The sequence below is a fragment of the Danio rerio genome, chromosome 13 (assembly GCF_052040795.2).
Source record: "Danio rerio strain M-AB ecotype USA chromosome 13, GRCz13ab, whole genome shotgun sequence".
In the NCBI taxonomy this organism is placed as follows: domain Eukaryota; kingdom Metazoa; phylum Chordata; class Actinopteri; order Cypriniformes; family Danionidae; genus Danio; species Danio rerio.
The window spans coordinates 19,476,107-19,494,031 of NC_141033.1; the positions used below are offsets into that span (position 1 = coordinate 19,476,107).

The window sequence follows — 17,925 nt, forward strand, 5'->3', positions numbered from 1 at the left end:
TTTTTTTTGCATTCATTACCATTTTTCTATGGCCAGCATGGTGGCGCAGTGGGTAGCACAATCATCTCAAAGCAAGAAAGTCACTGGTTTGAGCCCCAACCGGGTCAGTTGGCATTTCGGTGTGGAGTTTGCATGTTCTCCCTGTGTTTGTGTGGGTTTTTTCCAGATACTCCAAAAACGTGGTATAGGTGAATTGGGTTGGCTAAATTGTCCATGTGTGTTTTCACTGCGTAAAACATATGCTGGATGAGTTGGCGGTTCATTCTGATGTGGTGACCCAGATTAATAAAGGGACTAATCTAAAAAGAAAATGAATGAGTGAAGGATTGAATTAGTCCTGTTTTATTTTCATTATGATTTAAAGGCAGCACCCAGTAAAACACCCTTCAGTCTACCAACAGTTTCTATTACAGAAATCTTGTAAAATTGATCAAGAATCATTTGGTAACTTACAAAAAATATATAATTTTATATATTTATACTTTGCCGTAATCTTTCAGATCCCTACTGTACATTTCGTTCATTTGACAGCTAGATGTTTTACTGATTTAAAATATAATTTAACAACACTGACTCATATATTTGAACATTTTATTTTCACAAAATGTGATTTGAATCATTTAAGCAGACGTTACTGAAATGTTTATTTTATATTAGATCAATATTAAATGTAATTTAAAGCAGACACAAAAAAAGGCAAATTCTAAACTTTAAGGTGCCATGAAGTGCTTTGAAATGTGAATTTCTGCTGAATGTGTAATTTCAGCAAACACGAAGACAGGGCGGGACATAGTGTAGCTCCTCCTCCTTAAAAACAGCCAATAGGGTTTCATTTTTATCACAGCTCTGCCAGTGAGTGGTTAAGCTCAAGCATGTATAGAAATACACTCAAAAAATAATTTTGCTGCTTGTTCAAACTAATTTAAAATGAGCAGAAACGATTCTTGATATGTTTTTGGGGACAACATAACTATTTTATATTCCATTCACTTAAATTCAAGTTAATCAATAATTTTTTTTACAGTGTGTACACAATTCACTTCTGAAATCATTCCACACAATTCCTTCATGTTGTCCCAACACAAATCAATTAATTGAATATTTTTTATTTTTTTGGATATTTAAGTGGATTGAACATAATTTAACCTGTTCCCAAAAACTGTTGATTTAGCTTGTTTTAAATAAGTAGTTTAAACAATCAGTAAAATTCGTTTTTTCATACTAAACGTCGATCTTCATACTAACACCTAAAAAACTAAAGTTAAATTTCACATGGCCTTTACATTAACATTATGCTAGACAGCATTTGATTGGTCAGAGGATTTAATTAGACACTGAAATATAAAGTTAACTTTTTTATCCATTTAGTTGAAGTTCTAGATGTTTACATCATTGTGCTTTTCATTTTGTCAGTGTTTTGTAGCACACTAGACTAACATCTTCATACTATCACCTAAAAACTAAAGTTGGGTTTCACAGGGCCTTTAAGCTATATGGTAGACAGCATTTGATTGGTCAGAAGATTTGATGAGACACTGAAATATGGTGACAAAAAAAAATGTTGATCTATTTAGATGAAGTTTTGGATGTTTACATCTTCATATAATTTGAGTTTTGTCAGTGTTTTGTAACATACTAGACTAACATCTTCATACTAACACCTAAATTAAAACATTTAAATATCAAGGGGCCTTTAATTAGCATCAGTAAATGAAACTAAAAACATTTACCCCTCTGGAAGGATCTGAACCTGCAGAACTTGAGCTCTCACGTCCAAGAAAAGAGAAAGTCTGGAGTCAGTGAGGAGTAAACAGTGTAGCTGGACATCGGCTATACTTGAAGATTTCTTTTATTGCTCCACTCAGTCTCTCCTTAAAAACACAGCACAAATGTAGTCACTCATATCTCAGCCAAGAAACTAAAAATCAACCAGAATAAAGGTGGTAATACTGAGGGGGAGGGAAAACAAATAAAAGAGAGAAACATACATGAAATATAAAACTATACATGTAAATTACAGCCTTTTCAGTTTCACAAAACCAGTATTTATCCACTGAGAAAGCCACAAAGTGAAATGCTGGATCGACTCCACTGATGGTTTCTATTTGACACAGTGTTTATAAAAGGCTTTGACAACACATAAATATGAAACTCAGAGTTTAATGCAATTTTTTCCTATGGGAATTATCTCTTTCCACATAACCAGGCAGCTTTCAGATCTTTAATCACCCGTTATTACAGTCAATTAAAAATAACAAGAACATCTCATATACAACACAAGGCTGGTGACAAAAAAAATCTACATTTCCTTTATTTGGTTGTTTATTTTTTTTTTAAATCCTCAAAAATGCTTAGAGAAACTATTTACTACAAGAGGAAAGTTACAAGAAATAAGAGGGAGATGCAAGAAACAGTCATGTTCTCCATGTTCAAGCCAATTCAGTAGTAAAGCACTGCAGTTTGACGACAAGCCATGAAACAAACAAGACTATTACTGCACTTTAAAACACATCCATCCAAATATGATGCAGTGCTATGCTTCAAATTAAGAAAATTCTGGAAAACGAGTATCTGTTAAAGGAGCCAGCTCCTGTTGTTTTACAAATACACTATCAAAAAAAAAAAAAAAAAAAAAGGGGTAAATATACATGCGCTAAATCTTAATAACTGCCAAAAACAGTCATTTCACTAGGCTAGGGGCATTTAAATTGATCTAGTAAGGATTTATATGATGGCTGGCGAACCATAAAATAGTTTCATTCCACGTATTTTCCAATAAAATGGCTCATTCGGATGTTCTCAGTGTCTCATTAAATGTGGCGCATACATTAAAAAACATAGTAGAGCATCTTTTTTATGGTCAAACGGCACAAAGCCAGTCAGAAAAGGTTAAAAAAGATTAATGTGCATTGTCTGTGCAGTAGCTCTAGGTGGCAGAAGCATCCTGTACCTTTTAAACAAAGAAATATTCATTCACAATAGCGTTTGTAAGTAGCACAGTCTGCTTAAATGATCATCGCAACAGCAGGAATGTCAATCATGGTCACTGAAAAGAGGAATATGTTAGAACGAAGGCCAAAACTAAAATGGCTGTTTTCCAACATTTAAAGCCATCGAGATGTCAAACAATATATTTAATAAATACAAAACACCCATTGGAGATTGGATTGGTTTAAAAACTTGAGCAGAACCTGGTTGTCATCTTGTTAACTAACTCAAAGTCAACATTTCATCATTGCTAAAACCTTTATTTTTAAGTTATGGTTTAAAATCAACTGCACAAGTAAATGTAGGAATGCCAAAATAAAACAGAAAACATTAAGCTAAAATTGAACTGAAGGTAAATCTCATTCACACATACACTTGCGCACACACACACAGAAATCATGACTGATTCATTGCAACAGTTGCATGATGCTACACTGCAGTTCATTTCCCTCAGGGAGGAATTTGAATTCTTTACATTCACAAACACACAGACTTTTAAAGGGAAAGTACACCTAGAAATGAACATTTACACACTCTCAGGTCTCAGATGTGACTTTTTTCCCCTTCAGTAGAACATTTATAAAGATTTATTTAGGTTTTTTTTTGCTTTAACTCTCTTGTATGAATCATAAAATGCTCATAAATCATAAAAAACATGCCAACCAAAATGAAGGCATTATTAAAAAGTTCACCCTAAAATGAAAATTACATCATTTATACATCAACCTTTATGTTTTTCTTTCTTCTGTTAAAAATAAATGGATATATTTTGAAGAATGCTGGTTGCTCCTCGACTTCCATAGTAGGACAAAAAAACTATGAAATTCAATGAATCCGAGCAACCAGCATTTTTCAAAATATCTTCTTTTGTGTTTAACAAAAAAGGGAAAGTCAAATAGGTTTTGGTGGAATTATTTATTTATTTTTAATTTTTTGGGTGAACCATTCCTATAAGATAGGGTTGCAGGATACTGGAATTCGAAACCAACTGATACTGAAATTTTAAAAACGTCCATCAACAGAAATAACTGTGATTGGCTGTGAAAGTCCTCAGTTCACCGAACTCACTCTGTTTAGTGCGTGTAACCAAAGAAACAGGGACACTGGAGCATTTAAAAGCCACGATTCATCAGCCAATCACTCGTATGTCAGCTTATAGACAAACTAGCTGATCAACGTGACTTTGAAACGCTCCGGTGTCCCTGTATCTGTGGTTATTCTCAGTAAACAGCTGTGAGTTTGGTGAACCGATGATCTTCACGGCAAATCACAGTCGTTTCTGTTGAGCACGTGAACACCATGACAAATCAGCTATGTTTAAGAATGTGCTACACACCGCTCAAATGTTATCGGGAAATGGACATTTTTAACATTCCAGTATCGTGACATCCCTACTTTAAGGTCTTATGAAACTTAACAACTTAATGAGTAAAAAAATATAAAGAGTTTAGATTAAAAACCCTCTTCAAAATGTTCCTCTAAAACAAGTATTTTTATCCAGCTCCTGTGTTCTTTAATATCACTTTTGTGACAAAGAATAAGTTTTTTCCTGGTCTTTAAAGTGAAATAGCTCAACATAAACAATGGAGGCTAAGAATAATGTTTATTTTTGGTAGAAATTTCAGATGGCACTCTGAAATTTCAGAGGTTTTTGCATCTGAACTCTTCATATATTGTTTAATAAAGTGTTGTCTGTACATTTCTTAAAGTGACAGTAGCTGCTACCGCATTTTCAGCCCAAAACAAATCTTCTCAACTGTTTGAAAGAATAAAGTGACTTACATTTTGTTTGGCCTGAGAGTGAGTATATTTCTTGGTGTGAACAATCCCTTTTACAAGGCCCGATTTACTAAAGTCTCTCACTAAGCATTCAAATTCTTCAGCAAATGCAGAAATCAGCAGCATAGCCAGTGAGAACTCACCGTATGGTATCATTTTTGCATTTTTTCCCACACTTTAGTAAATCTAGCCCTCGACAGGATAAATATGGTAATTAGATAATCCGGATTATTTCGCAGTCACCTGATATAAAAACAAAAGCCTAGCTCGGGTCAAATTTCACAACGACTAAAATTCAAAAAAACATCTTTTGTCTCCTAAACAAGTAGAATGATACATAACAGTACATAAACGTTCCCTCTTCGCTCCTTCAGATTCCTTTTTCTGTTTTGTTCCATCCGAGGATTTTCAGGGAGATACAAATGCTCCTATAAAACGCTCGCAAAGCTTCAAGTGTATCTTCTCCACGTAGAAAGGAAATGAATACGTTATTAAAACAGGGCTCCTCCGTAGAACAGGGAAATCAAAAAGTGCTTATATGCATCGACTCCATCAGAACCAGCGCACAAACACGGCTCGAACGGCGGATTTCAACTCATGTACGACAGCAGTACAATGGCAGTAGTTGGAATGATCCGAAATCTAGCGCACACCGATTCGTTATGGTTAGCCAACAACTTACAGGAACGGGTCGGACAAACGAACGAAGAGAAAAAAAGAACATCGAAACAACGAAAGGAGTTTCAGACGGTGGCCGGTGCAGTGTGACATTCAGATCCCCGGCAGTAGAGTACATTTTGAGGGGGGAGGGGCCCGAGCCGTCACACGTGAAGGATCTCCATACTGTAATCCTCTGTCTCTGTGTATTGGGAAGAGTTTGTGTCCGACTGCGCAGGTACAAGAGCCTCTTTGTTCTCCAGGTTGGGCTCCAGAAGAGAGGGCTTATCAAAAACTTTGATTTTACAGGTCTCTGGGCGATTCTGCACGTATATTACTCTGTTGTAGGCCTTGAGTCTCCTCCACAACTGGATGTAGACCTTGCATTGCACGTACATGAACACCAGTCCGCCTGTGAAGCCGATGGCCACCACCACCAGCTTGGTCCAAAAAGGCCATTCCAATATCCCTGTGTGATAAAACCAAAGGGAGAGAATACACCACTGTGAGTATGTCACACACACATTTCATTAATCACTGCAACAATGGACTGATATTTGTTAACATTTAAACATAAGGGTCAATGACAATTACTTTAAATGGAATCTTTCAAAATATTTAAAGAAGTATTTCAGTCTAATGACTAAAAGATTTTGAGTCAAAACTAAAAACTAATATATTATGAAATAATGGAGAAAAACAAGTTAAAATAATGATTATAATAACTTAATAATGAACTAATACAAATATTATTATTATTAAATATAGAATTAGATTACTGTTTAATTAGTCAAGGTTTATGAAAATAATCAAATTTGAATATACACCTGACTAAAATGTAACAGTTTTCAAATTTTTAAACACCATGAAAAACATTATTTTCTATATGTTTTATATACAATTATTAAAAAAAAAAATATTATAATTAAAAGTAAAATTAAACGAAGATATTTTGAAAAATGTAAGAAACCTGTAACCACTGACTTGCATTGTAGAAAAGCTATGGAAATCAATGGTTACAGGTTAAAGAAATACTCCAGAGTACTTGTAAAATAATAATAAAAGTGGAGTATTTCTTTAACCTATAACCAATAATTTCCATAGCTTTTCTACTATGCAAGTCAGTGGTTACAGGTTTCTAACATTTTTCCAAATATCTAGATGCTAATGGTTTAATCCTTTTGAATGATTTATGCTAAGCTAAGCTATCTACTGAAGGGATTACAAAAATGTTAAAACTAACTGTTTAACTCCAGAGTACTTGTGAAGCCTATTTCCAACAAAAGTGGAGTTAAACAGTTAGTTAATTAAACAGTTAGTTAAACAGTTAATTTCAAACCCTTACATTTTAATTTAACAAACATTTCTGTCATTGACCCATATGCAGTGATCCTTAAGCATTAAAGAGTGATGCTTACATTGCCCTACACAGCAATAATACATTACAGTAAGTCTATGTGCATACAAAGTGATTCAGGAAAACAGCACAAGGTCTAAAATATACATCAAGCACAACAAAGGGGAGCTGGGGTGCAAAAAAACAGGCATCTGGAGTCCTGAAATCCCACTCAAGCCTCTACAGAGCCAGCGATGGACATAGGGCTATGCTTCCAAATGCAAATACAGCATCTTCACCCTTGACCATTCGACCAAAATCATTAGAAATGGCTGAAAAGTCAGGCCAGCGGCTAAGACGTTCTAGGCGTCTCCATCCATCTTCGTTGGAAATAAACTCAGCCAACCTTTGAGTTGTTTACAGTTGCTTTCCTATGTGGAATAGAGCGTTTCGAAATGTCAGGAAAGATCAAGTGTGAGTGAATTGCCATGTTCTACAGCGAGTCTCTAAATGCTACGGTCTGTTCAAGCACAAGGCCTTAGACATTGAATACTGTACTGCTTTCAGAGCCTCCGTAAGCCAAGCCGGGATGCAGCTTTAGTCCACCTGACATGATTACGAGAGGCAGAGGGCAGAGAATAAGGTTAGTGCCGCACAGACAGGACAGGCTATTCACACTTCTTCTGCTTTAACCTGTTCAACTGGCTTGCAAATCAAAAAAAGATTCATTCGCAATTTAGTCTGATCTGACTTGTTCATGAGTCAGCAACTTACTGAATAAAATAACCTGGCTAGAGTGAGTCATTAGTTAAAGATTCACTAACTGAAATGATCAGATCAGAACAGGTGTATAGATAACAGTTCACCGGGTGTTTTCCACTTGGGGCTGAGAAAAATATGGTGAAATTCAATCATGATTAAGAAAAAGCTACAATTGTCATGTACATTATCTTCTAGTTAAAGAAACACTCCACTTTTTTTTTTTTGGAAATAAACTCATTTTACAAGTCCCCTAGAGTTAAACAGTTAAGTTTTACCGTAAATCATTGAATCGGATTTGACCATTAGCATCTAGGTGTTTAGAAAAATCTTAGAATCCTGTAACCACTGACTTCCATACTAGAAAAAACTATGGAAATCAAAGGTTACAGGTTAAAAAAATACTCTACTTTTTTTTGAAAACAGGCTTTACAAGTTCCCTGGAGTTAAACAGTTAAGTTTTTTCATTCCATTCAGTAGATCTCTAGGTCTGATAGGAGATCAGCTTAGCTTAGCATAAATCATAACTCTGATTAGACCATTAGCATCTAGCTCAAATATTTCAATTAAAAGTTTCAATTATTTTCATATTTAAAGCTTGACTATTATATAGTTACACTGTGTCCTAAAACTTGGTCCTTTACTTTCTTTATTGTCCATATATGGAAATTTATTTTTTGGCTTCACCACACAACCCCATCAGCGTTCACATATCACAGAAAACAGGCAACACAAATACATTCAATATCATCATATAAATTAAATTAAAAACTCAATTAAACCCCATTCATACTCAAAACCCAGTAAATCTAATGGCAATTGACACAAAGAACACTTTAATACATGTTTTTCTTTACTTGAGGTTGCCTAAAACTTCTTTTTGACGGCAGAAGCTGAATTGTAATATTTAAGGCACAGGTGTCAAACTCAGTTCCAAAAGCGCCGCAGCTCTGCACAGTTTAGTTCCAACCCTAATTAAACACCTGATCAAACTAATTGAGTCCTTCAGGCTTGTTTGAAATCTACAGGTAAGTGTGTTGGAGCAGGGTTGGAACTAAACTGTGCAGGGCTTCGGCCCTCCAGGAATTGAGTTTGACACCCCTGATTTAAGGGATGGGGACAATCTTTGATAATGACATGTGCTTTCTTTTTAATTAACATTAAATACATTTCATCTAGTTAAACCAATTAAATAATTACAAGCTGCTACTTTGGCTAGGAAATATATTCTCAATCCAATATAAAAATCAAGGAACTTAACTGTCGAACCATGGCCGTAGTTGGCAATAGTATTATGCAACACCTGAAAATAGTCCACAGCTAGGTAACTAGGTAATACCGCTGCATAATATAGTAAATATATACAGTTGAAATCAGAAATATTAAACTCTGTTTGCATTTTTTTTTTTATATTTCGCAAATAATGTTTAACAGAGCAAGGAAATTTTCTAAATTATTAGCCAAAGATAATTACGCCAAATTGAGTATAGCTCCTAGTCACATCAACCTAGAAATAACATTTACAGAAAAAGAACTTTTCATTTTACATCAGTCTTAAATAATCTAACTACAGAGGAGTCAAGCTTTAAATAAAAAAACTATCAAAACTTTTTGAATTATTGTAGCTAGATGCTAATAGTCTTATCCAATAGGCTAGATGGCGAAGCATGCTAATAGGACTTTTAATTTGCCAGTAACCTGGGTTAAGAGCTTCCGGCGAACTGTATTCAATGCAAAAACCGGCGTGTTTAAGGCCTGTTTTCTTTAAAAATCAGCGATCTCCACTGGCTGAGTGATATCCGATATAAAGTGGGTCTCGGGTTGTACAAGAAGCACTGCATTAAATTACATTTTCATCCGCCATGTCTTTATAATATGAGCATTTATTTTACCCCAGTATATTCAATGGAGCTTCTGCGCTAGCCTGCCAATTCTGACGGGCATGTGTGAGTAAACGGCTCTTTGTCTCGTTTTACGCTTGAGCAACTAAATGAATGCCAAAGTTTATTTAACTGAATGTATTTTAATGACATTACAACATCGATGCTGTAAAAGGAACCGTATAAAATGGAAAAAAGTTCAAAATAACAGGTCACCAGAAGTTTATCAGTATGGGAAGAACACTAGCTTGGCATATACCCTATTCAATTATTTATGCTAAGCTAAGCTAAAAGTGCTGCCGCTGGACCTGAAGATAGGCTGAAAAGATTTAAAAAATAAAAAATTCTTTTAAAACTGTTTAACTCTAGGGAACTTGTAAAATAAGCATTTTTTTATCCAAAAAGTGTGACTTTAATTGTTTACCAATTCAAATTCAATGAGTTCATTAATTAAAAAGAATTGGTCAGAGAGAGACTTCAATTCACAATTCACTGATTCAAAAGATACTCAAGAGAGTCTCTGATTACCATAAGTCTGACACAAAATCAGCAGGATCCTATGAGCTTTATTGTCCACAACCGTTTACAGCAATTTCTAATTGTAAATTTTAGGTCGTATTATTATTATTATTATTATTATTTAAATATATGTCATATTTAGGTCATTATTGTCAGTTGATTGTGAAGTAGATCTGCTGTTATGGAACAAGCTGTTTCATAAGCCCAGTGTATGTACAACTATACATTAAAGGAATGCAACCATCAAAGTTTCAGATACTATGATTTCAAACTAATTTTGGCCATGTTCTGCTTTGCGATGTTTAGACATTAAACATGGTTGTCAGCACACATTTACATTTATATACATTTTGTTTTCAGCCATTTTTAGATACTAAGCCTGGTTTATAATTCTGCATCAAAGGATCTGCATGACCTGACCAACGGCGCAAGTCTTGCGCGTTGCCCAGCATTTATTGCTGTTTGTGTTGCTCTGCAATAACACTTCCACACAGTGTTGCCAGATTCGAAATTTCAAAGTATCATACCAGAACCTCAAAATTATTGTATTTGGAGGAAAATTATGGTACACGAGTCAAACGGACAGTATTAAGATAGTATCTAGACAAATAGCGTTTTGACATAACGTGCAAATTACCACAATACGTAAAAAAATTAAAACGACAATTAGGCGTACCTTAGTGGGGAAGTTTAAACTCTACCTCAGTGTCGCTGTTATTCTATACATGCGTGTTGCCAAATGTTAAGGGATTCATTTTGCGGTAAAAATTAGATGCCATCATGGACCGCAATATAGTGCCGTTTGGTTTGAAAGCAGTGCACTCTCCAGAATTTTTAACACACTCTGAGGTGTGCATGAGCCCATTCAGAGTATCTAAATGGGCTCATGTAAGCAGGAATGTTAACTTGTGAGAGAGAGCCTGTCTCCAACTTCATTGGCTGAGTAGATGTAACGCAAGATGAAATAGAAAAACAAACATACTGCAACTGCACGTTTTCCTCACAGATAGTCGACAAAAGATGCAGCTATATCAATAAGCATATAAGCTCTAAGATTACAATGAAATTAAATGTATATGCTATAAAATTCTGAAATTTATTTCTGAAATTTATTGCACATTATACTATAGGATTTTTTTATTATTGATCATATAATATACAGAGGTCGAAATTATCGTGCAAATATTATAATTATTATACATCTGGCAACGCTGCTTCCGAAACGCTAGATTCCAATAGATTTTTATGTTCCTCTGTGTTGTTTCTTCGTTGGTCTTTTTTTTTCTGAACAGTACTTTAATGTAGTTAAAACTCGCTCTTTCTGAGTAAGGAACCGGCAGATGTTCAACAACTTTAATAATGTAAATAAGGTAAACACAAAACAAACGTTTCCATCTGGAGCTCCTTCACAGGCTCCAACAGGTTTGCGTGGACCTCACCCCCGCCTACACTCGTCAGCGATACCAAGCTGACCAATCACAGAGCTTGCGATACGCGTCGTTGCGACGTGTAGTTACATTTTTTTTAGAGGTGAGGGCTATGCAACCACACAAAGGCTGCCCCGGAGCATACACATACGCTTGACGCAGGAGTATGAATCAGCCTTTAAGGTAAACTAACTTAAAAGTTGTTTGCACTCATAAATACCCAATAATTATAATTAAGAAAAAATAAAACATCATCATGCCAAATAAATAAACATTAATCCATGAATACTTTTCACAACTAATACTTAAGTACAAAAAATAAATAAAATCAAGTACATTTGTGCTTCAACTTTAGTAAAACCTTCAAATTCAGATAATTTGCAGCACATATAACCTTTCCCTGAGTAATATTGTATTATAATATCAGAACTTTTACTTCATTTGTGTACTTCATCCACTGCATACAGGTAGCCTTTTGAAAACCAATATCTTGCTTATTACAGTCTACCTTATCATATACAAAAGGCCAGTTTGATTGGTCCATCTCATTCATTACACCGACAACCACACGTCTGCTTGAGAGACATCAGCAGTATAGTTCGATACAGATTTATGTCAGTTTCCAATTCGATGAAAACACGCCACAGCCCATTAAAATGCAGCGCAGCCTCTTTGTTCCACACATTACCTCCGCAGTCATGTACAACCGATTTCACTTTAATCTTTTGTGCCTGAATATATACAGAAAATAGATTTAGACAGGAGGAAAAAAAAGTGCTCAGGCTGTGATAAGTGGCCATCAAGCCTGAAATTGCCTTTGTCCGGCATATTCACAACTGACAGTATGGGGCACACCGCTTTCACAACGCATTCTGGCTGTGAAGAATTATTGCCTTTATTCAAGCTGCAACTAGCATTCAGACCTTCAAAAAAAAGATAGAGGGAAGAGTTAAGAGGAAAAAAATGGTAATTATAAAAGCGTTTACCTGGTATTCTCCCCGCTGCATGGTTAAAAAGAGTTTGTTACTATTTCTATATTGGCAAAAGATGAAGCCACTGATAGGGGTGAAGGGTCAGGGGGGGCCAGGAGAGTGGGAATCATGTTTTAAAGTGGTTGGTTGGATCAATTAGACTTATGAATGAATGAGGAATGGACATTCAGTTGTGCGTGTGTGGGTGGGTGTGTGTGTGTGCATGCACTGCGCTGGACTCTGCTCAAGCTTTACCATGCAGGATGAAGAGAAGTCAATGGTGTGGCCATGGAAACAGTGATCAAAGATCTCCCTCAAAGCTACACTTCTTCTACAATGAGGCGCGTGTGAATGGGCTCTTAATGTTGGGAGCAAATCAGTAAAGTGCCTGCTGTCAGACGCCCGTCCGCAAGCGGGTCGAGGTCAGCACTAAAACTCATCCAGAGAGCGCTAAAAGGGGATGGTGTGTTTAATTCAAGCGCGCACACCCTGCTCGATCCGTTATGGAAATAAAATCCATTGGCGTATTTTCTCCGAATGCATCCGCTCCCTGAGCTCCACAGCTTGCTAATGGTATCGATTGGGTTGAGTTTGAGAGATGATCAGTGGGCAAATCAAGTCTTGCATTGGGGGTACTAGTCATCATTTATTATTGTTCTAGTCCTGTTTTTTTTTTAGCTCTTGTTTTGGACAGTCTAAAAAAAACCTCTTTGTGTGAGGATTTGAAATTTTGTTGTTGTTTTATTAATGCACAGTTGTGTAAAAACCCAATACTCACAGCTAGGATTTTCATTAAATATACTTTAAATTTAGGTTTGTTTTTTTTACCAAACACTATTGTATACCTCCAGAATACTTCTAATATATGGCACGAGTCATATTTGAAAGGTGTTTATTTTATTTAACTATCATAAACTACCATCATATGGCAACCCAGGCTCATTACAAAAATATTGCCGCCTTGGAATTATAAGGTTCTATCTGCGTTCTAAATGATTTCGAGCTATTGATATTGAGCTATAGATTTTTTCTGCATTCCATACAGCAAACAACATGTGTGTAGCAGTTCTCTTTCATACATTAACAATGACAGAGACCCTAAATGCACTCTAAATGTAAATGATCGAAATTCTCCTAAATTTGCAAATTGGGGTAAATGAAACAGGGCAATGCAGATAGAACCTTCTCATTCTAAAAAGTCATTTTCCGCTTGGAATTATAAGGTTCTATCTGGCAGATCATTAATTCAAGCATTACTTTTCAAGAAATACAATAAAAAAATATATATTTAATTTGGTGTTGTAACAATATGTTGATGCTTGAGAAAGTAAAGTTTTTGCTTTCTATAACATTTATTTAATGTATTAGGATGAACATTTTATTCTTGTTCAAATAATGCATACAAGGCTGTGCTAAATGTTTTATCCAGTGCAGCTGTTAATTTGATGTAATTAATATTTTATGCAGCATTATTTAGTCGACTCTGAATTTGTGTTTCTTTCTGGTCTTTCCTGCTGTCAGTGAAGCAGTCCGGCTGTGTGATTTGGCCTAAAATCAAAATCTCGATTAATTTAACATTTTAACTTATTACGATTAATGAACGATTATTTTTTTGTTTATTTTTTGCTCTCATAGTTTACAGACAGGTTTTGTACAGTAAATATGTGCAGATGTTACATGTGTGAATTTCTGAAAGGGTACATTGCTTAAAAATAACTCTTGTATATTCTGTATAATATATTTTAAACAGTGCATTTCTTGCATCTTTTGTAAACAAAGATTTTATTAATATAATGGAAAATGTCATCTCAAGGTGCTCTGGTGCAGCTTCCAATCATCGTCAATGTAGTACAAAGGAATGCCGCAGTCTCACTAGAGTTTGTGTGTGCGAAATTTTGTCATACAGTGCTGCGAAAAGGGGTGGGATTAAACAAGATGATTAGACAATAAAAAAGCGAGCGATTGGTCCATGTTTTAAATTCCTGTCCAGAGAGGTCATGTTTTGATCTTTGATTGGTCTCATGCAATGAAGTGATGCTATTTTGCTGGTCAGAGTTCACCAAGCTTGAACTTTTCAATGCAGCGAACTGCGAAACTTGACGTACGAGCTTGCGTTTCCGGTCTGACACATTCGCATACATATGAATGGAAGTCTATGGTGAGAAAAGTGCAGTGTGACCACAGCTTTAGGCTCAAGAACTGGCGGACGTGCAACAACTTTAATCAAAAGGTAAACACAAAAAAAAAAGTTTCCATATGGAGCTCCTCCACGGGACTCGACACTTGTAAACACTCACTCCACCGGGCTCTTCTGCGACTCTTCGCCTTGCCCACACTTGTCACCGCTACCAAACAGACCAATCACAGAGCTCGCAATGTACATTGTTGCGACGTTTAGTTAACAGAACAGGGTCACGTGACTTCACATGCATTAGGCAAGGTAATTGAAAATAATCGACTTGGAAAAAAGTAGATTGATTACAGGCTATAATTGTCGATTTCGATTAATATTGAAATTAAAACCTAGGTATTAGCTATTAAAACCTATTCGATTTCAAATCATAGACAGTGTTAAGTATTTGGGGTTAATTATTTGGTGTTGCATCTAGAGCTGCACCACAGTAATCCTTTATACATCAATAACATGTCCCTGTATTATTAGTCTGAAAAGAAACAAAAAATGTTGGCGTCATACTGCCCCTATAGTGTTCATTATATCTCAAAACTGCAGTCAAATGTATATTTTAAATATGTTTTTGAAGTTTCACAAAAAACTATGGACTGAAGCATATTTCTCCAACGAGCATGGGTTGTTTTAAGCTAAAAATGTGTCTAGCTTTGTATTTATCAGCCTATAAATTGGCCAAGCTGTGGGTTAATAGTCTGCCATTGGTAAATGCTGGATGGTAATTGACCCTAGTCGGACTATACAAAAAGTGCTCTAAATTCTTGTCACTGCTGTTATTTAGCAGCTATACCTAGAAAGTACAAAATTCTAAAGTACATTTAACCACAAACAGAAATGATTTTGGAATGTATAACACTTAAGTTTTATAGATGCAGTAAATGTTTACATGTGTATATCATGTGTATATTATGAATATTGCAGTTGTTTGCTTGTTTAAAGGGCCTTGATGTTGATGTTAATTTGTATAAGTTGTTTATGAGGTGGGAAAGTATGTATCTTCAAATGTTTCTTAAATCTGAAAACCAGATCAAATTCCACTAACTGTCATTGGTATTCATAAACTAGCTGTAAAAAGTGTTGGAACAGTAGGATATTTAATTTATATATATATATATATATATATATATATATATATATATATATATATATATATATATATATATATATATATATATATATTATTATACAATTGTTGTTGATTTGTTGATTGTTGATTGTGTTTTCAATGCTGAATTTTAGCACCATTACTCCAGTCAAAACTCATTTTTAATTTGATGCTTAATTTTTTTTTTTTTTTTAAGAAAAGCATTCATGAAAAAGAAATATTTTGTGACATTTTTAATAGGTGTAGATCAATTTAAAACGTATACTTGCTAAATAAAAGCATTATTTACATAATTTCCAATAAATTTTTGCTGTGAAAAAAAAAAAAACACGAGAGGCTTCTTTAAAAACTCTAACTGTCCTAAACCTTTTTGATTAGTAAACTACAAGTAGCCCAACATTCACTTCTTTCCAATGAGACAGGCATATTGTGCGGGTAATGAATGCATAAAGATCTCCGTTGCTGTCAGTCAGAGGAATGTGATCATTCATTACAGGTAACAGGATGGGGAAATGATTGTAGGGAAGCAGGCAGACAGTGTTGGATGAGCTAAACAGGCTGGTAGTCCTAACCTTGTTTGATCTCCTCTGCTGTGCGGTCAATGAGGACGTAGAGTGACCAGACGACGCAAGTGATGGCGATGACGTGGAAAGTGACCGAGCACATGATCTTCCTCCTCTCGCTGGCGGTCATCTGAAGCTTCTCCCACTGCAAAGAGAAAAAAAAACATACAAAAAATAAAAGACTCTCAAACAACTGTTGTTGTAAAAGAAAGACTTTGATGATTGCAATCAATATAGTAGTCTGTGTACTTCAGAGTGCTGTACAAACGAAATCGGTGACCTGGCCTTTCTGCTCTATGAATATTTTATGCGTCTTAGTGTGAGTGATGTCTGGACTCTCAGGTCTCTATGACCTAGAATCCAGATCAGCAGAGCTTTTACCAGAATAAAAACAGAGTGATCATACCCGATCAGCCTGTTCGAGATATTAATTTAAACCTCTATGAATGAAAGATTTATTGTAGACATGTTGCAGAATAAATTCACATCCCTGACTAGCAGCAGCTGTCACATGCGCAGACAGAGGGCATGGCAGCTGCCACTGCTACTCCATGTTGCCAGATCAAGTCATTTTGCATTGCATGCTTGATCTTATTTTTAACACTTTCATGCATAAGTTTTTAAATATGACTGGTAATGGGTGCCGCCGTTGTTGCTAGAAGGGATGCAGCTGCGATCAGAAGATAGCAAGGAGTATTTATTAAATTACGCATTAATTGTATTTTATTAGGTCTACCCCTACCTCGACTCTAAACCTAACCCTCACAATAACCTAAAAATATTATTTGTTGTACAGTGTCACAAATATCATGCTATATTGATGCAAGTATGCTCAGCTGTATCTATTGCAGTACAGTGAAGTCTAGATGGAATACAGTTGAGGATACTTGCGGCAATATGGAATCATTTTTGTGACTGTACATATATTAAGGTTTTTACATTACCGTGTGGGTTGGGTTTAGGGTTGAAGTAGGCGCTAATGAAATAAAATTAATGCAGAATTTAATAAATAATATAAATACTTGTTAACTTCCGATCGCAGCTGTTACCTATATAGAAACAACCGCAGGTAGCTGGATTTAAGTCATGTTTATTTATATTATTCTTCCAAAATACATGAAGGTAAACAACATCTTATAGTGGTACATGAACAATGCACATCGTCCAGTTATATTGAAAAACAATAATTATTACCGTCTTCGTAGAGATCCGTGTATTTTACAAACCTTAAGTGGTATGTTTTTTTTTGTAGTTATGTGTATTTGATTTCTGAAACCTAAAATAAATGTTATTTGTTTGAAAGCATGGATAAATTGTGATTTATGACAAGCGCTGGGCACTTCTTACTGTTCCTCAGTGCGGTGGTCAGATTTTAATGTTGTAGTGCTCTAAACGTTATCACACTGGTGTGATCGTACGTTACAGGGACCAGCCAAGGCTGATTATACCAGTGTGATCCTATATGTAAAAGGGTTAATATGAGAACATTAACAGTGTTAAGTTGGAAAGAGGAAGCTTTGGGTTAGCAATTCTTTCTTTTTTTTTTAATAGTAGCAATAAATACAGTAAAATGATTTCACTTAACAGTGTGTACATTTCCCATTGCTAAATATTGTTCTTTTTTACAAACTATAAAGTAACAGAACACAATAAAAAAAATAAAAGTTCCATAAAATAAAATATATAAAAATAACAGTAACAATATAATGGTAACATAAATAATATCAATACTAAATATACATAGGTCAGAGAG

General features: G+C 35.2%; 2 protein-coding genes across 51 annotated transcripts in view; both read right to left on the minus strand.

The window, feature by feature from the left end:
• Positions 1–17,925, minus strand: part of vdac2 (voltage-dependent anion channel 2) — a 732,443-nt gene that overhangs the window by 36,452 nt on the left and 678,066 nt on the right. The gene's annotated exons all lie outside the window — the stretch shown is intronic.
• marchf8 (membrane-associated ring finger (C3HC4) 8) overlaps positions 1,827–17,925 on the minus strand; it is a 259,188-nt gene continuing 243,089 nt past the window's right edge. For 8 of the 50 annotated variants that reach the window (XM_087278323.1, NM_001327919.1, XM_087278325.1 and 5 more), the window contains 4 exon segments: positions 16,182–16,317; positions 12,332–12,346; positions 7,319–7,366; positions 1,832–5,893 (listed from right to left, as the gene is read on the minus strand). In XM_087278323.1, coding sequence (XP_087134449.1) covers positions 5,589–5,893; positions 7,319–7,366; positions 12,332–12,346; positions 16,182–16,317 — 504 coding nt within the window. In that variant the 3' untranslated portion in view covers positions 1,832–5,588. 50 annotated transcript variants of the gene reach the window in all.